Source organism: Ochotona curzoniae, unplaced genomic scaffold, assembly GCF_017591425.1.
Source record: "Ochotona curzoniae isolate NIBS_2020 unplaced genomic scaffold, NIBS_Ocur_1.0 contig_2688, whole genome shotgun sequence".
Lineage (NCBI taxonomy): Eukaryota > Metazoa > Chordata > Mammalia > Lagomorpha > Ochotonidae > Ochotona > Ochotona curzoniae.
In genome coordinates, this window is record NW_024465553.1 from 25,642,289 (window position 1) to 25,665,375 (window position 23,087).

The 23,087-nt window shown below is 38.2% G+C and overlaps 1 protein-coding gene across 1 annotated transcript in view; it reads right to left on the reverse strand.

Annotated features, from left to right (window-relative positions):
* Positions 1-10,409: 10,409 nt before the first annotated feature.
* Positions 10,410-23,087, reverse strand: part of SYT16 (synaptotagmin 16) — a 76,032-nt gene continuing 63,354 nt past the window's right edge. Inside the window, exon 6 of the mRNA XM_040975645.1 lies at positions 10,410-10,723. Coding sequence (XP_040831579.1) covers positions 10,410-10,723 — 314 coding nt within the window. The remainder of the gene's footprint in view (positions 10,724-23,087) is intronic.

The window sequence follows — 23,087 nt, forward strand, 5'->3', positions numbered from 1 at the left end:
GCACACAGTATGTATATGGTGAGACATCAAACTGTGAATGTGAACAATTGTTTTGGACGCCATATGAAGGGGGAAAAATGAGAAAGCGTCAGATGGATCTTGTACTGTGAACACAAACAAAATATTGCTATGAAATCTTGGATGGACCTAAAAGTGATTCTTAACATCGTTATTTTTCTGGGAGATAATAAAGGACGTTTGGGAAAACAGTAATTACATGAATACAAAATATTACTGGGGAGGAGAGAAATACACAAGGCACATTTTATTTAGAGAAAAATAATAATGTGGACTGAAGTGTCCTTTTGTGCGGGTAAAGAACTTCTCCCAGTGCTATACAGATCTCATTTTAACGAGGATTAAGGAGAAGCGATCCATGTTAGTACTGTCCCTGCACTTTGAACAAAAATTATTCCAAGGAAAGGTGTGCATTCAACTCAGTTTGCCACACTTGAAAACGTGGGTTTGTAATTCGTTGTGTGGTCACCGAACAGCAATGAAATAGGACCAAATTCTGTTACTTCTGCATCTTCTCGAAGACTTAACATCTGGAGACCATTCAGCTGTAACCCACAGTAAACCAAGCCACTGGCAGAGATCCAAAAATGTCAACCACTTTGATATAGCCACAAAAAGTTGACATGACCTTAATAACAAGAACCCCTTACAGTCTTCAAAAAGTCTACGAATCTTTGAAAATTCAGCACAGTGTTTCTCAACCTATTACTCCCTACACATGTAGCCCCAGTGCTTAGTGGCAATTCTGGGTGTTCGTTTTTTGAATGAAAAGAATGAATGAATCTTTTCCCCACAATAACTGGCAAACATAGGTGACATAAGCACTATCATTTCCATCTGAAAGAGGCAAAAAATGAAGTCTTGGGAGGATTTATGATTTCACATTCCCTTTAGAGCTCATTTTAGAAGACTTGGTACTAGAATTCAAGCTTCGTTCATTTTAATCCAATATGCTTTTTCACTGCCACACCCTTGTCTCTCCCATAATGGAGGTAGTTACAAAACAAATGGCAGTGAGAACACATATAAATTGTGTTGAAATGTTCATCAGACATTGACCATCGGTCAGGCCTCCCCATTCACACAGCATCATTGTCATGGGTATCCCTGCATCCATTCATCCACCTGCTCGGTCAGCCCTGCACTGCCATGGATCATCCTTTCATTCTGAGCTGCTGTATGATCCAAATGCTTACAGATCACTTTAACTGATTTGTTCAGTTGACAGTGACAGGGCACAATGGCAAGGCTTCCTCACCCTTGCAGAAGTGACATAAAGTCACATAAAGTAACAGAAGGAAATTTTCTATCATGAATCAGTAATAACATAAATAGCATTTTAAAATCAATGCATATTTAACCCATTGCTCAATATAAGAAAAACACCCAGAGTCATAAATTTGGGGTCTTTTCCTTATAACCTTCAGAGCTTTCTCTTTTTAAATGTCAGTGGTGATGGATAAGATACAGTCAGGTTAGCATAAACTATAAAATTGTGATTTTTTTTTCATTAATCTTTTCCCCTAAATGTGAAACAAGCCCAGTATCACATAGCTAGAATTTGATTTCAGATTGGAAGTTGCTACATTTATCCCATGGATGGTATCAAACAATTCAGATTTTTTTTCCCTTGAGAATATACACATTAAAAATGAACGTACCATAGAAATTGGAGCTAGAAATAAAAGTAGCTAGGTTGTAAACTGTGATCCATCTAGATAATGGAGTATTACTCAACACAAAAAAATGAGCTTTTGATCCATGAAGACATGAAAACTTGCATGTTTATCTCTGAAAGAAACCAATCTGAAAATTCTACATACCATCTAATTGCAACTATATGATATTCTGGAAAAGGCAAAACTATAGACAGGATGATCAATGCTGTCAGCGTTTTACAGGGAGGGAGGGAGAAATGAACAACCCCATCACAGTCTTTTGAGGGCAACTACAATATTCTGCAATGATGTGTCTCATTGTACATTTGTAACACCAAGAATGAACCCTAGTGAACTATCCACTTTGAATGATGATAATGTATCAATGTAGATTACTGACTTTAAAATTTCACCACTATAAATGTGCAGGCAGTTGATTGTGCGAAGAAGTTGTGTGCAAGTAGAGATGAGGGCATACAGAACTTTCCATATTTTGGTATGTTTTCCTTAAACTTAAAAACTGCTCTGAAAAATAAAGTCAACTAATTTAAAAATGTAAATATACCACAAAGGCCATCATGCATTGGACTCAAAAACATAGGGCAAATTTATTCCAGAAAAATCAGAACAGACATTTCTGTCACAATAAAGTATATAAATACTAATATGTTTACAAATTTAAAATATTAAAATGTATAATAAATTCAGACTTTAATATTTTGGAAAATAATTTGTATTTTTAAACAGTAAAATCTATGGCTGCATTAGTATAAATAAAAGATTGCATTATAATTTTGCAGAGTTATGAATTAACAGACAATTTTCTGGGCCACTGGAAAATGTAGCAGAAATTAGTAAGCCTTGTTCAATGTGCCAACTATAAAGAACTTGCTAAAGAAACTGTTCAGACATGTGGCTCCAGAATGTGACTAGGTTACACAGAATAGCTGGCACAAACATCCTTCTTCTATTGTATATGCTCCTCATGCAACTGGAGTGCTTTCTGGCAACCTTTTGCTATCGTTTCTTAAAAGTTAAGGTCTTTCTCATATCAAAAATGTGGACTTTTTAAATTACCAGGGCATCCATGAGATTGGGTTCAGTAAGATATTTTTTGGGGCCACCAAAGATGAACTTAACCTGTGTGGTTTAAGACATATTTAGTAGAAGGTGACCTTTCACGATGTTAAGAGCCACCTGCAATCATTCTCTTGCAGAAACTCTTACATCTCTTGTTATAAAATCAAAGACATCAGGACTTAAACTCACTTAAACTTTGAGAATCCAGAGCAATGACCGGTCCCACCGTCGTGATGGAATGCTGTTAATGTGGCCTTACCACTTCCTAATGCTGCCACAACTGTGCCTGGTTTTCAGGAATTTAATCCAAAACAAAGAGGTAAACAGAGAATTTTGCTCACCTTTATCTGACAGTTACAGAGTCTAGTTCATTCTTCCAAAAAGTAATGGTGGCGATGTCTTTTACACAGCGCAAAAAAACTGTGTTATGCTTGTACAAAATTACCATTCCAGGGTCCAACTTGCTGCCTTGCAAGGGGAATTCAATACTCAATCATGAAAAGCAAATACATAAATAAAGCACAAAAATACTAACCACCTAACTTCTATCTCATACCATGAGTGAATGCTGCATTTCCTCCCATTTATTTTGAAGGAAGCACAGAACAACAAACAAGTATATTTGTTTCTGAATTAGAGATAGAATAATGACTTTTACCTTCCATTAATCTCCTTTCCAGAAGGGGAAAGAAACCATTATAGAAATGCATGAAGCCAAAATTTAAGGATAATAAAGGATGTTATTGTTTGCATAGAGTTTTTATCAGAACTACTGAAAAGTGGCATATTTGGACATATTCTACTTGGACATCTTTTGAAAGAATATTATATAAAGAAAGCAAAGTTGCAAGTAGAAGAAACTTCAAGAGGAAAACGAAGTAAATGTAATGAAACAAAGTAAAGTAAAATAATGCATAAACAGGGCCATACCAGTGGGAAATGAATCTTGTTTTTATTCCATAGAATTTGTAACACTACCAAAGGCATGAGGTAAAAACTGATGGCGATACCATGGGGCACCGTCAGTGAATGGTGGGAACAGTGAGCAGTTCTGTCCTAAGAACATCCACAGGGCATCATGACTGCCTGTGAACTTGTCCTGTAAAGCCCCAAGCTGCTTCATAGCTTCCACTGGAGCTATAAATACAGGTGACTATTGTCTGTGTCTAGGATACTACTTTGTGACCCAAGGGACACAAACCAGTGAAAGCACCACAGGAAAAGAAACTTACCGGGAGCCTGCAGATCTCCCCAGAGCCACCTGAACAAAACCCAGGCAGGAACTCCCCAGGGAAACCTTGTGTGATGCAGAGAAAAATGGATGTGGACAAAAATACCCACAGAGGAGGAAGACAGGCCTGGGGTGTTGCTATTGTGGAATCTGCTTTGAGGTTAGCCACACTCTACCTGACTTAGAAGGCTCTTGATAAAAGCTATCATCCTAGGTTCCCACCCATTCTTTTTGGACAGAACCAGCATTTCAAGCAGAGTTTTCTGTTTTCAAAGACTTCTAAAGATCGTGACCCTGCGACCCTCATTCCTTCTGTAAGGTAACCAAGGTCCACCGCTAAGTCTGTGGCTTCTTAGGAGTACTCCTAATCATCCAGCTGCTTCATTTCACCCTTTTTTTCCCCAGCAACCCATAGCAGGAACTCTGTAGTTTACAGCATGTAATTAGACCAATTTAACAACTGCATGTTGGTAAGCATTGCTGTTTTTACTGTGATGACTAATTGCTTCCATGTGTAATCCAAATAGATTTGAAGCTCTGAGCCATCCCAAACGGCACAGTGACAAGCAAAAAGAAATCCGATGAATACATTTTTTAATACGAAACAAGTTTCAGATAATTCTCCTTTGATCTCAGTTAAATTCCTTGGACTCAGTTTAAGTAAATTCTATGGCCATATCTATGTGGTCAGGAAGAGAAAATGCATGCCATCCTTTAACGTTCTGGAAAATGTCACTAGAAATCAATGCACAGCCTTCTCACTTTTTGTTTGACTCCTTTAACACACCTTGAATTATGAAAGCACTTTATACAATTCACAGGCAAATGAAATTAAGTGGATACTGACCCCAGTAGCCAAGACACCATGTTCTCAATTCCAAGTTTCAGCTTCTGATTTCAGCTTCCTACTAAGGCGGACCCTAGAATTCAGCAGCCACGGTCCAAGTAACTGGCTTACTGATATTCACCAGGAAGGATTGCACTCCCAACTCGTGGCTTCAGCCTTAGCCCAAGCTCCATTTGTGTGGACACCTAGGCAGATCTTCCATTTGCTGATTCACTCTCCAAATGGCAGTAATGATGCTGCTCCAGAAGGAAGCCAGGATCCAGGAGCTTCCTTTGGGTCTCCCATGTGGGGGCAGGAGCCCAATCACTTGATTCATCCTCTCTTGCTTTCCCAGGAAGATTAGTAGGTAGCTAGGTCAGGAATGTCTGAGACTCAACACTGGCATTCATGGGGCACCAGCACTGCAGGCAGTAGCTTAACCCACATACTATAGTGCTGGCCCCATTGCCATCTCTTCAGGAAATGGTGATAACTGGTTCTGAACAAAACTTTACAAACGGATACATTTTGTTACTAAATCACAGAAAAATTTTATTATTAGGATGTAAATAGATAGGCAATTTAGGTTAAAAAATGCATTACAAAAAAAATTTCAGCAAAGAGTAATAACATTTGCCTTACTTTTGAGATGAGAGTCGAAATAGGTAGTCAAGTTGCTCTCTTCTCAACACTTTTGAAGGGGTACAAAGTGTCCTGTCCATTTGTCAATGGTAAAGTTGAGCTGGGAGTGAAGAACAATCTTATGTATGATATATCAAGATACATACACAGACACCAAGGTTTGGCATCCTCTTCCAACTAAGGAGCTAAAAGTAAAAGGTTCTATCTCAATTCCAATCTAGCAACACTTTCCTCCACGTTCCAGGGCTATCTCTGAATGAACTGTCTCGTTGATTCTGAAAACTTTAACCTATACATTTAAAATATCTGAAAACTATGTGTAATTTTCTGTGTACTGTTATCATCACTTTTTTTTTTCTGCAAAGAGAAATTCATCCTCAGTGTTTTTTTATTTTTTTAAAATATAATTGTGAAGAGTTAATAGTGAGTATTAACTATACATCCAGCTCAAGGCTAGGCACATAATGTCTGTAATTTCAGTAATATCCACTAAAAACCTTTATGAGGTAGACATGATTTTCATTTTCCAGTTGAAGTGACTGGCAGATAGGCTGGCTAAATCATTTTCTCAAGGTTGTACAATTAGTAGCGCTCCACCAAAACCCAGTCTGAAACCATGGTCTATTCCAACTCACTTGGTTGGGCCAACTTCACTGCAGAAGACACGTTTCATTTCTCCCATCCTCAAATAGTTTCCAGACTTTTACAGATTATGAAAAAAAGCTAATCTACAATATCTTCTACTCTATTACTCTTGAAAACATGCCTATGAATGCAAAACATTTCTGACACACTCATTTCTTATCTTCCAGATATATGCAATATGATCCTGCAATCTCTTAGCATTTTCTTAGAGTTTTGTCTAAACAACTTTTTTGTTCAAACAAGAAGAACTTTTTCCACTTCAGCATCATTTACTCTTGATTTGCACTGGCTCAAACAGATCATTCTTCGACCAATTTCTTCAAATGCAAGGAGGGGGCCCAGTGCTATGGCACAGTAATTAAATCCTTGCCTTGTACATGCCTGGATACCGTAATGGCACTAGTTCATGTCCCAGCTGCTCCACTTTCCATCCAGCTCCATATTTGTGGCCTAGGAAAGTAATAGAGGGCTGCCCAAAGCCTTGGGATCCTACACCCATGTGGGAGACCCGGAAGAAGCTCCTGACCCTGGTTTCAGATCAGCCCAGCTCTGGTTGCTATGGAGACTTGGAGAATTAACTAGTAGAAGCAAGATCTTTCTGTCTGTCTCTCCTCTCTGTAAATCTGCCTTTCCAAAAAAAAAAATCCTGAAAAAAGTAAGGAGAGATACTATATGCACTGTACGGTTGAGTTGTTTTCCCAAAAGGAACATGATTTTATACCACTTACAAATAATCTTTCCCATTCATCTCTTACATCTTATCTTTCTAAGCCCTCTGATGCAAAATGACAGCCCATGGCTAGATGTTCATATGAAATAATCAATAAAATAACATTTCATGGCCACTTGGAGAAATGCTCTCACCTAATCTTGTTGTAGCTCCTGCGTAAATCGTGCTTTACATGGAAAGAAGAAACTTCATAAGACCACCATGGACTTGAAACCTAGTGATTGGCTGAGAGCAGTAAAAAAAAAAAAAAGAAAGAAAGAAACAAAACAGCATGAAATCCCCATGATGAGAAGGTAGTTGCTGTGCCCTAAGCTCACGGTGGCACCAGTATTAGGGAGAAAAGCCAAGTCTAAGATCAGCTCACTACCATCATGCTAAGATGAACAACAAGGCAATATCAGACTCTTTTCCTCTTGCAAACATGGTGCATTCAGACTCTGTCCAGGTGGGCTGCAAAGTATCACATGAAGGTACTTAAAAAATGTTCATGAAAAAATGGAATTAAATTGTAAAAATGTTGCCATGATTTCTTTTTACACGCAGGCATCAATTTTCCCAAACATGCATATTTCCATGAACATGTTGAAGATTCCTTATCCATCCAAAAGAATTACATTTTCTTCAGATGTAGGAGAAGGCAAAAGCCTCTTACTGTTAGACAGCATCAGCCCAACCAGGGTCCTAAACAATTGCACATCACACTGGGAAGCAGCGGAGGAGAGAAGATGGAGAGCAGGTGTTCAGCTGCCTGAATGGTCCATTCAAAAATTCAACAACAGTCAGAGGAGAGCAGAAAGCACAACAGCCACCACCATCATTGGTAACACTAGCATTTCTCAATTCAGTGAAAACTCACGACCCGAAAGAAGACACAATAAAGCAGATTTCCATAAACTTAGTGCATCGCTTACTCTGTGTAATATTATTTAAGAAGTATACTCTTGAGGAAAAATCATTGAAAGAGCTACTCATGTGACAAAAACTTGGTGCTGCTTCAATGCCAAATCTCCCTCTGGGAAACTAATCATTAGCCAAATGAAATAGGCAGAAGCACCTTTATTTTTTTTTCACTACAGAACCAACTAGTTATCTTTCATAACTCTTTTTGAAAAGCAAATGGAGATTTAAGACCAAGTGGAAAACATGTAAAATACATTTTGTGGCTAGAATTTGCCAGGAAAACAAGTGTAAGTGCATAAAATCAAAAGATCTTACTTAAATAGAATCTGAAAGAAAAAAAGCAAGCTCATATTTTAACCTATGTATCTTGTGAGTGAATGTTTATGTTTCTGTCCAGTAAAGATGACCATACGTCCTGAGTTGTACATACATACTGAGTTGCACAAAAACAGAAAAAAAATGAGTTTCTTTGTCCTGAAGTGCTGCATATTCCTAAAAACAGCATCATTAGCAGCAGCATTTTGGAAGCAAATCAAGCACTCGAGGACCTCTTTACCACACCAGCAGAAAATTTTAAACATGAGTGGGTCAAGGAAGCAGGAATGAAGTGTTGGTGAATATTGGGCACTGTGAGGCCAGGAATCCAGCCACGTGGAAAATAGGAGAAACACTCAAAGGCATTGCATACAATATATGCAGATTTTTATTCAAATGTAAATTTGAAAGTGAATGTTGCTATTCCGTCACTGCATAAAGGAAAGCATAACCAGGCTGCTCTACTTCCCTTTAAACACTAGGCATACAGAGAGTAGGGATGTGAAAAGCCAATTCTTTGTGCCACCATTTAATCAATTGCTCTCAGTTCTACTCAATGACATAGTCAAACTGCAAAGACCACTCAGCAGTCAATGGAGACGATGCTGGAAAAGCACTCCGAGGTCTCTCTAAGAAAGGTAGGGGAAAACCCAAGGACGTATGGTTTTATTTCTTAATCTGAATGACTGCACGGCCATGTTCATAAGACTCTCAGGACCTGACTAAAATGAGAATATTAATTTATTTTACAAATCCTGCCTTTTCTGTATGGAATCGTTTCTTTGCAATATTGAACCCTGGAATCATAGTAGAGTTGTCCTGTGACCTCGTCTGGTCTTGTCGGGATAACCATTAGACACAGTAAGGGATAAATATGATCCTCCAGTGTTACAGCCTACTCTTACAATCTGTCAAAATGTGGAGCTGCGGAGGTGCTGTGTGCTTCTTACTGTATACATCCATCGCTAGCTATCACTCTTCCCACAGACAGGAGAAAGTCAACAGTGATACATAAAAGCTAAAAATAAGTGACTGAACCATTGCTCACAATAGTTGCATGGTGGACACAGATTTAAAATGGACACACCTTCTTCCCCTTTGTTGATTTAGCAGCAAATTAAAGTAAGTGAAATTAAGGGCTCATATCTAAAAACAAGCAAAAAGAAGCACGTACTGAATAAATACAGGACAGTCAATTTTAACGAAAAATGTCATGCCCATAGACACAAAACATCAATATTGTCAATGGCATGTAACCAGAATGTAAGTCGTAATGCATGTTGCTACAAAGGCAATGACGAACATAGGCACTTTAAAGTTTCAACTAAAAATTTAGGGTCATTCCATATAAGATGAAAGTAATTCTTCATTCACAGGTATTCTCATGTTTATTTCCAAGAGTCCATTAAATAGATATTTATAAAGGACAATCACGTACAACTTACCAAGCTCTGATAATGGAAAATAGTGCATTTTAAAAGCGCATGGCTCTGAGAGGACATTCAGAATTCACGTCTGAGTATATATAACTAAATATAGAGAAAGTATAATCCAAAGGAACCCTCAATTGAGAAAAATAAGTTAACCCATTACTTAAATAGTTCTGTTTTGGTTTTGGTATTCTTTTCATTCTGTAAGAACTTAATATGTGGTAAATATAGCATACAAAACTTGATAGTTAAAAACTGGAAATGCATTTATTCTAAAGGAGACAAATTGCTCAAAAACGCCAACTTCTGAACACCATTCTAGCTTCAAAATGATAAAACTAATATTATGGAAATCATAGTATATGAACGAGATATAAAAGTTATCAGTTAAAATTTTATTATATAAGTATAATTACTAAACATTTGCTTATTAGATAAACCTTTGTTCTGATAGAGAAAATGTGAAATTAAGGGGTTATACATGACAGCGGATTTTGCTGTGACCATCAGCATTTGATTCATTTGTATTTTGGAGTTACTTGGATCACAGTAAGAAAATCTTGGTCCATACACCTACATGGGTACAAATACTAACATTCATTAACTCTCTTGTGATTTCAGGCAACACAGATGGTAAGAGAAGCTTCATTCCACAGTGTGAACTAAAACTCAATCTTTCAGTACATGTTAACTCATGACCAGTAGGTTCAACCATAGTAACTTTCCATACGGGAGGACTCTTGGCTATGGATGTTTCAAATCATAATACTTAAATCTAAATCAAACCTTTCAGAAACCCAAAGCCTCCACTCAGAATATTTCAGGGTGAGTAGGATTTCCATTTGAACGCCTGAAAACCTTGCCAAGTCGCATTGACTCTGTGTCAGCAGTAAGCAAGGAGGCGGACACAGCACTCAAACACCAGTTGGCAGACCTAGGATTCCAGCAAAGTGTGCCATCTGCAGATCTGCTGGCCTTTGCTTTCCTTCATTTCCTCCCAATGGTCTTGTTCCTCCTCTCCACTGCTGTTTTGGCCCAGGGCAATCCAGCCAACCATCTCTTTACGCTTCATACTACGCCTGTTATAAATGGAAACCATCAATGTGACATCAGAGAGCTGAAAGAGGGCCACCTGGAAAACAAAGGTCTCCTTGTAGACAGGATTGGGCTGACCACGGCGAAGGGATGTCTTGCAGCGGGACATCTCTTGACCCACGGAATTGAGAAGCAAGAGTTTTCCGTAGGTATCTAAGACGAAACACAGGGAAGTGGGGTGTGAAAAACAGTAGTGCTTTCTGCTTTGCTGCTTCTGTTCTGCTGTTTTATACAGGCTGCAACTTCCTCCTTCCAAAAGACTGATTAGCATCCTTAGGCCTGGTCTTTCTGTCGAACTAACACACTGTATGTGAATGATTAAATGAGGGAGTTAGCAGCTTGCAGGTCTCAAATACCATGCAGGTCATCTTCCTGCCCATTGTTGCTGTTCTAGAATTCCTATCTGTGCAGACTGTACACAAGGGCACATCTGGGGCTGGCACTGTGGCACAGTAATTTAAACTGCCATGTGAAATGCCAGCATATTATATTGGAGTACCTATTGGAATCCCAGTTGCTCTGCCTCTGAATCGGCTCCCTGCTAATGCACCTGGAACAGCAGCAGATGATGACCCAAGAGCTTGGGCACATGCAACTCATGTGGGAGACTCAAACGGAGTTTTGGCATCCCAGCTTTGGTCTGAACCAGTCCTGGCTGTTGCCAAGATTTAGGAAGTGAACCAATGGATCATACCTCTCTCTTACTTGCGCTCTCTCTTGCTTGCGCTCTGTGTGTGTGTTTCCATCTCTCTGTAATTCTGCATTCCAAATAAATCTTTTTTTAATACAAGTCCATGGAAACTGTGTGTTATGAAATTGATCACACACAGAGAAACAGAGACAGAAAGATCTTCCATCTGCTGGTTCACTCCCCAAGTGGCTGCAATGGCCAGACTGAACTTATCCAAAGCCAGGAACAGGAGCTTCTTCTGGGTCTCCTATGTGGGTGCAGGGTCCCAAGGCTTTAGGCAATCCTCTACTGTTTTCCCAGGCAACAAGCAGGGCGCTGGAAGCTAAGTGGAACAGCCAGGACATGAACTGGTGCCATTACGGGATCCCAGTGCATGAAAGGCAAGGGTTTATTCACTAGGTCATCATGCCAGGCACCTCCCCAAATCTTCAAATTCTATTTTCTACACACTTTTTCAAGTCACCTCATATATACAAAATTGGCATATGTATACAACTCTTCTGCATTTTATTGAATAATAATATAATACACAAAGTTTCCTGTTTCTTTTTCCATAGTCAAATAGCACTTTTATGTCTAAGTTAAAGAGTCTCTTCTCATTCTCTACCTAGTCTGGATCATCTCATCCATTCCAATGGCTTCAGCAATGGATAATCCCGTATCTGTGGTCCAGACTAACTCCCAAACTCAAGATCCAGCTGAAAACAGTATTTCTTTTCTTGGGCCTTCCACATACACCTTATGTTCAAAATATTCCCAACTATGTAAGAGCATGGACTCTTTGAATTATTATTGCAGGTGTCCCAAGCAGTGTCATTCTTCCTTCTCGCCTATCCACCTGCTCCTTTTGCCTTCACTCTTACACTTGTTCTTCATGTCCTCATATTTTGATTTCTACCATCATATTACTTTATCCAGAAATCTTTCGAGATGTTTTCCCCACACCCACCAACTTTGGTCCAATTTAGCACTTATCATCTGTCAATTTCATGAACTGTCTAATGGATGCAAAGACTCCCAGTTCCTCATGGTACTGAGAATTTTTTTTTCATTTTCCACTGTAGTGGCCCTCCTCCCAAATCCAGGCCTGGAAATTACTATGATGCAGACATATACCAAATGTATTCTGTAATGCAGGTTCATGGCTAGTGAAGGAATTTTTGTTTTTCTTTTGATCTCAAGTTCTTAAATTTGTAAAATGAAGCTTAACTCTCATTTTCAACACCTGAATATTATATGATAATGATTAGCATCATATATTGTTTATATTAAATAAAGGATGGAAACATCCAAATTTTCCCAACAGAGTTCACGCTGGCAAAACTCCTGAATGGATTGTTACAAAGCATCGTTTCCTAAACTGTATTTTCAGTGAAGTCATTCAGTTGAGCAATCCCTTCTCTTTCAATGACAACCTTTCCTCCTAACTAATGTTCAGATAAATCCTCGAAACATCAAATGGCTAGGATGCTGCCCAAATTGTGTCATCCTGATCATCGTGTTCAAGGCAGGCAGCAAGCTCATTAGTATTTACTGCTCACTTCCCTACCTAACGACCAAACTTTCTAAGCCGTAAATGAGGATCTCTGTAATTTACTGTTCTCTCCAAGAGCATTATAAGATGGGAAACAAATTACAACCTGCAGTTTTCTTTGTAATGTTGATCTTTTTTTTCTGTTCTAGTTTGATGTGTTATTTTATGCACTTATCTGCCGAGAAACACAAGGTGTGAAATTACACTTCAGGTGTGAAAACATCTCTGTCTCAGACACAGGGCTCTGTCCTCTTCAAACTGATGGGAAAAGCTGTCAGAAACCCAACCACGGGGGAGTGCAATTGCGTTTCCACAGCTTTATGGCTACACGATTCCCGTAGGAAAAGTTCAATCCAGTCACCAAACGGCTTTGGCAGGTCTGCTTTCAGTAAGCAATGGGAATGGAGTTAATCTCACAAAGACATGCTCATTTCACAAAGAAACCGCTTCAAGCTGTATCCGTCACAAGATTCCTTTCTAAATTACGAGAACTGACATGGACTACCTAACTGTCACTAGCAAAGTGGGATTGGCTGTGTCTGACACAGCAGGAAATTATCATATAAACAACCCATGTCTGAGGACACCTAACCAAAGGCAGGCAAATGTTAGTGATTATCCCATAATCAAAGGAAAGCTTTCATCCACAGTCATACTGTGTCTACTTTTTAATATCCAGAACAGAGCATGTGCCCAGGAAATTCTGCTCATGGGGAACAGCTGGGGATCCTGTTGTGGTGAGCTCATTTTTGTAAATATCTAATTTAAATAAACGTTGTTTTAGTTGTTTAAAAATTGAGGATAATGGCTATGGAATGACACCAAACATTGTTTTTTTTCCTGATGATGATTTGGAAAGCTTCATGTAACTTGTAATTAGGAGACATTATCAAAAGAACGAATGAGTCTTCATTCCTTGGAAGGCTTGTCAACTTCATTACTGGGCACTTATGTCTTTCTTCCTACAGGAAGATGCCACATGTACTAAAACGTGTGCAAGAACACAGAAAGTTTTCTTCCAGAGGTACAGCATAGTATGCAGAGGTTTGTTGTCAAGCCCACACAAAATGCCAGCCCATGTGTAGTGTCATGTTTTACCAACTGCAAAGTACTTGAGCCACTAACTGCTCCTCCTAGGTGCACATTAGCAAGATTTTGGATTTGAAGTGAATGTAGGAGACGGACCCAGACACTGATTTGCGATGAGAATGTTCAAACACTGGATTAGACATTGTGTTTGTGTTTAAGTTTCAAGCAATACACAAAACATTACGATTGCCAATTGTCCTTACTGATCAGATCCAATTTCGCCCAAGAAAGGCAATTACTACCTTGTATTTGGCGTTCATCACTTCCTTAAGTTTTTAGAACTTTGCATATTAAAATAACATTTAGCAATGTGTATGGTTGAACTTTGTTTTATTTCAGCACCAAAGTTTTTATATTATTTCAATCTATATAGGCCTGTGATGTATTTATTTTATCTGCTGTGCATAAAGTTGTAGTGTACTAATAAGCCACAGTTCATTTACTCATTTTCTTACTTATTGCTTAGTTATTTATAATACCTAACATTTAGAAAGTTGTCAGGAAACATTTTTCTCTATTTTATATTGTGCTAATATCCAACAGTTCCTCCTAGTACATACCTAGAAGTGGGTTTCTATGCTCGAATTTCAGATCCCAAATCTTTGTTATATTTATTGCTGGAATCCCACCCCATCCCAACCATTCTGTTTTTTACAGTAACTTTTGCAGTATACATGTTTTACATTTTTGCAGACTCCAATTTATTAGCATCTTTCCCTACAGTTTGTGCTTTTTCAAAGAAATCGTCACTGAACTCAGCAGCCTGCCACATTTCCCTTCTTTTCTTCTATGAGTTTTGTTGTTTTTGAAAGGTGTAATCATAGAGAGGAGAAATAAAGAGCCATCTTCCATCCACTGGCTCACTTCCCAAATGGCTGAAATGGCTGGAGCTGATTCAGTCTGAGATCAAGAGTCAGGAGCTTTCTCTGTGTCTACCCACCTATTTGGGTCTATGGGCCCAAATTCTTGAGCCTTCCTCTGCCGCCTTCCCAGGACACAAGCATGGGGCTAGACTGCAAGTGGAGCAGCCAAGACTCCAATAGGCATGTCCAGCACCACAGCAGGAAGCTTAGCCTACTAGGGCATAACGCTAGCCTCTTTCTATGAATTTTAAGAATTTGTCTTTCTTAATCCATCTTCAATTCAGCTAAAATTGGTATTTGTATATGGTGCAAGGTAAGAAGCTCATTATTTTTTCTATATGGAAAACATTACATTAAGCATGGTGAATTAAGCATAATTCATTAAATTAATCAAATAAGCAATTATCAATTATCTCCAGTGGCAGACACATATAACATCACATTTCAGACATTAAGTTTCCAGAATTACACGCCTTTCCTTCAGTGTGATATTTATCATCACTTTGTTTTCACATCTGCTGGCAACAATCTTTGCACTATATTTATAAAAACCATATTTTAAGGTCTTTCTTGTTTAAGTTAATAGGGATCTGTATTTTCTCCCTGACTTTCAAGAGATTTCAGGATGAAGAATGGTTGTTAGTATAGATTTTCTTAAAAGGTCCATCACCAATTTAAGCATGTTTCCTTCTGTGTCACCTACCGGTTGCTGGTTTGCTGCACCATTTCTACCCTTTTAACATCTTACCTGTGCTAAAAGGAAATGAAGTGTTAAGACTACATTCTGATAAATCCCTTGCCAGTTTAGGTTCAGTTTAGTTTTCACTAATGGAAACTTCTATAGGAAAGTAAAAAGCAAGGGAGACCACAATCCTGTAAGACAGGAAACAAGTAGAAACTGAATCTCTTAGGCATTGCTGCTCAGAATGGTATAATGTCGTACTTACCGTTGCAAAAAGTATAGCAAACAGTATGACTGTTTCTTAAAAAAAAAAAAAACACTTTTTTTTTTCAAATGGGATGATCATCTGAACCAACAATTACAATTTCACTTGTGAGGGTTTGCCCCCAAAGAATTAGAGACAGGATTGAGAGAAGTATTCGCTCACTTGTGTTCACAGCCTCATCATTCACAACAGGTAATACAGAGAAGCAACTTAGAAATTTATCCTTGGATGCCCACAGGTAAGCAAAGGGTATATTCATACATCATGGGATTCTTTAAGAAGCAAGAAACTTCGAATAATTGCTAGAATAGAGATAAATCCAGAGAATACTATGCTAAGTGAAATAAACCAGTCACAAAAGACACGTACTCCATGAGTCCACCTGCATGAGGTACTGGGAGTAGGAGAAAGCATAAAAACAGAGACAGAAGGAGGGCGGTTTCCAGGAAATGAGGGGATAAGGGTTGTTGACAATGCTGGAACTTTGCTTATGGTGTGTCAAGGATCCTTAGAACTACCCCTTCCGTGTGCTATTGACTTAGATCATGTGGATGTCTTTCTGGCAAAGCCCGTACTTCTGGATTTCCAGGAAACAGTTTTTGCCATCTTTATTTCCTAGCCTTCCAGTAGTTAAACTCCATGTTAAACAACCTCTACTCAGAATACTTTTTATTTTCCTGACAAAATCTGACTTCCATAGAAATTGGTCACCCCAATTGCAATGTTACCATCACAAGCAAAAAGAAGAGGCGGCGGCAGCTACAATGTTGGACCAGAGATTGTTTGCCAGGTTATGATGCAAGCAACAGCAGAGAGAGCAGAGCAGTGGAGAGCCATAACCCACATTACATCATGATGAAACTGCCATCTGCTTCAACTGCAAGAAAGAACATATGCCTAATGAGTTTGTTACTCTAGGAAAACAGGCTGAAAAACAGAATGTTATAAGTGTGTATTCAGTACCATTGCCTTTATTTGGGACAACAGGGGAGAAGATAAATACGGATTGAGACTGACCAGTGTGTAAGAAAAACATAAAGGAATCATAGTCCTTTTTGTGGCTGGAACAGCTGGCAGCTTCCGGTTCTCCAAAGAATGAGATGAATTTTGCAAACAAGACCCAGGAAACTTTCTAAGTAGTGGGGTGTCTAATGCAGGTTGAGCATCAGCTTAAACGCATGGCTCTCTCACCAGATTGGAACTGGCTAGGCCATATAATACAGTTCTGAACACTGATATATGAAAAGTGGTAAATGTCACATACAATCATGGCTACAGCTGACCAGCCTCATTCAAGCAAGAAATCTCCCCTGTTGCTTCTACCTTTGTAATGGTGGCGAAGGATGCCCCTTTCTGCATAAAATCATGTCAGTAAAAGGAAAGAGCTCACCTGCTTTACTGAGAGCTTGAGGAAGAGTCACATGACATGGAGTGAGAATCAAAGGAGAAGTTTATGCTGTGTTGAGCCGCTGAGATGGAAGTGTTTGTCTGCTATGGCACCGCAAACTAGCCCACCTTAACACCCCTTGTACTGCACATCTGTTAAGAGTTACTGTCACTAGTGAATAGTGCATTTGATTTAAAACTGCTATTTGCAACTAGTAAAGTAACATTTTTTTTCAAACTTAATGAAATCAAAAGTTTATATTTGCATCTATCAAGATAATCACCTTTTCTCACAGATCAGTTAATGTGGTGAATGATACTAGCAGGTTTTCTTAATGTGAAGTCATTCTTGCAATCTGAGGGCAATTTGTTGGTAATTATTACATATATATTTTTTTTCTGATGTATTATGATGTTAGGAGGGCCCAAACTAAACTGCCATATCTGTATGAGACGTGTGTGTAACGGGGGAAAGGAAGAGACTGGGAAGCAAGAGAGATGCAAATCTAATCTGACTTTTTTCACAGATTCATTTTATTGATTCATTTGATTGAGAGTGACAAAAAGATCTTATATCCACTGGTTCACTCCCAAAATGTCTGCAACCGCCAGGACTGGACCAGGCTAAAGCCCAGGAGCCATGAACTCCCTGGCTTTCCAATGTCATTGTCAGGGACTCAAGCTCTTGGGCTATAAACCGCTACCTTCCCAGGAACATTAGCAAGAAACAGGACAGGAAGTGGAATTGCAAGAACTCAGACTGACACACCTCTATGGGGAGTGGGTGATCCAAATGGCAGCTTAATCTGCGCCACAATGCTCACTCCTTTGTGGAAAGTTTTATTCTTTCGTATCTACTATGACTACTGATATACTTTATTCATATTTACTGATTTGGTTTGCATTTTCCATTTATTCTGCATTTATATTTTTCAAAAATTCTCTGCTTTCTATTATATTCATTGTATTCTCATTCCCTCTAGTGATTCGAAAGTTAGGTTAAAATTGAACATATACACTGGCTTAACGTCTAAAATCAATCAGTGACTTTACCATTTTCTTTTTGTATCTCTAAATTTTTAATAGAATTCATTTTTTTTTTGGCAAAACTGAGCAGAAGGTATAGCATTTTTCCATATCCTTCCTCTACCAACATGCAAATAGTCTTATTCCCTTGATGTTAATATGTTTTGCCCCTTGCAGCATGCTGTAAACCAAACCCTATATGAGTTATTCCCATTGCAGTTTAATAGCATCTTCTGATGTCTCGGCTATATTTTTTTCCAATGTTCAAAATCTGCGTGAAGACACAAGTACCATAAAATTGCCGTCATAACCATTTTCACATGCACAGGTCAGTGATATTAAATACATTCATAGTGTTATGTAACTGTAACCACCATCCATCTGCACAAATGTTTTTTATCTTGTAAAATCTGAAACTCTACGCCCATTAAATAGTAATTCTTCATTTCCTGGAAACCATCCTCCTTCTGTCTCTGTTTTTATACTTTCTCCTACTCTCAGAACCTCATGTAGGTGGACTCATGGAGTACGTGTCTTTTGTGACTGGTTTATTTCACTTAGCATAATCTCTGGGTTTATTGTAGCAATTACTTGAATTTTCTTGCTTTTTAAGGAATCTCATTTCGCATGTATACCACCTTTTGTTTGTCTACCAGTAATGCACAAGGGCTCCACTTTTTCATCTTAATACTGAACACTTGCTATTTTCTGTTTGTTTGTTTTTTATAGCAGCCACTGGTATGTTGTGAGGTAGCCTCTCCCTGCAGTTTTCATGTGTATTTCAGCAATTATTAGTAGTAGTCAGAAACTTGTCATGGTCCTACTGGGAACAGTCCTTGTTCACCCTCTTGAGGAATAGTGGTTTTCCAAATTCCACTCGAAATTTTTATTCTGTAGAGGGTTAAGATTGTGATTATAAAGTAGATGGAAGGTATGTCATTGTAAAAATTAAAAATAAGAAAGAAAAGGGAGGCAGGAGTAAAGGTGTGAGGGTAGAATGGAATGCATCACAATACTATTAAAATTATGTATATGGAAAACATAAAAATTGTTCCTATTATATGTAAATTTTAAATAGGTAAATTTTAAAAACGGAAATATGTAAGTCCTTGCCTCTGTTTAAAATCAAAATTTTTGTTTTTGAGTTTCAGTAGTTCTGTCTACATAATGAATATTGATCTCTAAATATTTTCCCCTTTCTGTGAGCTGCCTATTTATACTGTTGTCTCTTGATTCAAAAAAAAATCTAAGCTTCATAGATGTGCCTACTTTCTTATATTGCTGCCTGTAATTCCGATGTCGCTGCCAATAAGTCATTGCCAAAGCCAACATTCAAAAGCTTTTGCCCCACATTTTCACCCAAAGGTTTTATAGTTTTAAAGCCTTACATTTAATTTTGATCCAGTGGGACTTAACTTTTCTACACAGTATCGAATATGGGTCCAATCTCCTTATTTTGCCCGTGGATATCCAGTTGTTCCAGGAACATTTGTTGAAAGGACTTTTTTTCTCTTTGAATGTACTTGGCATCTTTGTCTAAAATCATTTACCAATATATGAGATTCTTTTCTTAGGCAATTTTAAGAGTCTAACATTATTTGATTCCATATCATTTTCCCATCTTTCATATTTTTCTGCTAGAATTTTATTTCCATTTTGATGTTGCACTTCCGATATTATACATTTTTACTATCTCTGTTTTTGTTGTATGCAGTCCTTTTGTTGTATGCACATTTATTTACATGCATATCAAATTTGTGGGTCATTGTTCTTTCACACATTTCATTACTTCCTCTTAATTTTTTTTTTATTTCTGATATACATCATTTACTAGGTCTTTCAGTGATAATCCCTTCCCAACCTTGTGAGAAAATGTCTTTATCTTCCCTTCACTCAGAGAACAAAATACTAAATTGAATGCTTTTCTCCTAAAAAGTTGATATTATCATACAATTTAGCCTCTGGCTTCTGTCATTGCCATTGAGATGTCTGCTCTCATGGTAGCTTTGTTTTGTTTTGTTTTCACACGTGTTGACCGTGTTTCATGCTCTGCTTCTGTCAACTCTTCCGTTCAAATGTAATCAATATTCAAAAACATTTATTTAGATATAACTCCCATGCCATGATGCTCTTTTATTACTGCTTTTAACACTTCTTCACTTGGGCCTGTTATGAGAATTCAACAAGCTAATGTGGCAATGCAGTATCGCATTCCTACCCAACAAGTGAGTGCTACATGTTCTCATCAGTTGGCCACAACGAAGCAGATAGTTGCTATAAATACACAACAATTCACTGACAAATGGACCAGGGTTTACAGAAAAGGTTGTGCAATCTATATGTGACCATATTCACCGAGTTCTTTGCTTGCTGTATTCACTCTGTAGAACATGTCTTCTGTGTCTCACTTACACTAAGCATAAGGCAGTTTGGTTTCCAGATTTTTTTTCCTTTTGTTTTGGTTTTCTTTCCTCTAGTGTCTCTTATTGTGAGTGCCTAACAAGGCTAATGTGCTGCAGCTACCACGCGTTATTATTTGGGATATAATTACCACGTGTGGTTAATCAAGCCCGTGCTGAGAAGCTGGAGAACTTGCTGTTGTTAACTACAGGTGACATCTTAATGATAGTTTTTGACAAGGCCCATTATGCTTGTACGTGATGTGTACACATCGATACAGAGGGCAGCAACACATTGTGTAAGGAGACACAGCAAAGATGAAAATGGAGCAGAAGAACCTACAAAGAATAGCTCTTTTCTCCATGATAGAGTGTGTATGTCCATAACACGAGCTTGTTAATCTCATTTAATAGAGAAGGAAATGAAATTCAGAGAGGTTAAATCCAATGTTAAGGCCATGTAATAATTGGATCACAGGCCTGAGATAAGAACAGAATAGAGTTGTTAAATTGCTATTGAATTGCTTTCCCATGAATCCAAATTCAAAAGGTGATTACATTTTCCAATTCCTGAATTTTAACTTTCCCAGGAGCATTTTAAATGCACACCAGGATTTCAGAAGTCTCACACACTGTCCATCATCTCTGCACTTGAACCGTCAATCAGGCACAGGTCTGGAGCTGATCTGCCACCACAGATTTGTAGACTCATCTAGACCATGTTTTAAAGATTGACAGCACTGCATATTTGGATACCTACAGAATACACCTCCAATTTCATAGAATATGGAATTAATAATATATATTTTGGTGCAAAAATATTGAAATTCATACACAATGTATACAGAATGCACACTTCATTGTTTTTGAAGGCTCTTCCTATGCATGGATTTCAAACTTTTTTTTTTCACTAAAATGAACATTTTTTAAAATCTTACTTTCCATAAACTTTTTGAAGTATCCTTACACATTATAGAAGGGCTAAATCTAGCTAAAGAACAAATGCATTATCTCACTTGTTAAATGTTTTCTGATGATAGCATATAACATCTACTCTCTTTACTATTTTCAAGAATACAATGTATTATTAAATACAGTCACCTTGCTGTACAATAGATCTCTTAGAATTTATGTCTTCTAACTGTAATTATGTATCGTCTCATCACTCTTCCTTGTACCATCCCAGCTTCTGATGACTATCATTATACTCTCTAATTACATGAGACCAACTGTTTTTAGATCAGCATGAGTGAGATTGTGCAAAATTCATGTGTCTGAGTCTGGCTTATTTCTCTTTACATAATGTCCTCTAGTCTGTGTCATTATATTAGCCAGATTCTCATTACTGTAACAAATGACTGAGAGGAGCTACTTATAAAGGAAGGTTTATGGCGGTTCATTGTTTTAAAAGTACATAGTCCAGGCCCCAGTGCAATGACTGAGTGCTTAAATCCTTGCCTTGTGTGTGCCAGGATCCCATATGGGTGTCTGTTCATGTCCCAGCTGTTCCACTTCCCATCCAGCTCCCAGCCTGTGGCCTGAGAAAGCAGTGGCGGATAGCCTTAAGCCTTGCAATCCTGTACCCACTTGGCAGACCCAGAAGAAGCTCCTGGTTCCTGGCTATGGATGGGCTCAACTCCAGCTGTGGTGGCAGCTTGGGGAGTAAACCAGCAGACAGAAGATCTTTCTCTCTGCCTTTCTTTCTGTAAATATGTCTTTCCAATCAAAATAAAATAAATCTTTTTTAAAAAGCACATAGTCCAATGCTGGGTGGTTCATCTGTGCGTGATGAGGATGGTGCGAGGAAGCAGAGAGAGGGAGCACATACATCTGTGTCCAAGTAGGCTCTGTTTAGAGAGCTCTCATGGCTGCATCACCAGGTTCCACCCCAGCAACCTCACGGAATCTAATCTCCTCCCAAAGCCCTCACCTTCAGATACCAGAACTGGATTCAATTCCCACTCTTTCTTCATTAACCCATTAACAAGACTTTGGGGACCTTTAGTATAATGACCTGCCAGGGAACACACAAACTAATATCAAACCATTTTAACAAGTGCTAAGGTATATCGTTTATATAGTGTTTATAATTATAATATTTACAATAAAAACAAACTATGCAACTGTGTACGTCAGATGATTAGAGAAATAGTCACAGTTTGAAATGAAACTGTCCAGACAATATCTTTTCCTTGAGTGAATGCAGTTAATGAAGAACAATATAGAAAAATACAGGCCCAGCTGCCTGGTATCTATCCTACATACTCTGTCTAAAATAAGGCCAGGAAAACATGCATGGGTATTTACGAAAATTGTATTGCCAACCACAGATGTTAAAGATTGTGTTTTTTTTTTTTTACTCATTTCATCGAGATGATCTATTACAAACTAGATTACCTTGCTTCCCTGTTTTATAATTAAAAGACTGAAATAAAGGCCCATAGAGTGACCAGCTCAATTCTTAAATTGTTTTTATTTTGCTCTATTCACTTGTTCACCTATCCATGCTATTCACCCATCAGTCCATTTTAGTTGTAGTCATCTTTACTCTTCATTCCTATGCATGTCAGCACGCATTTTGC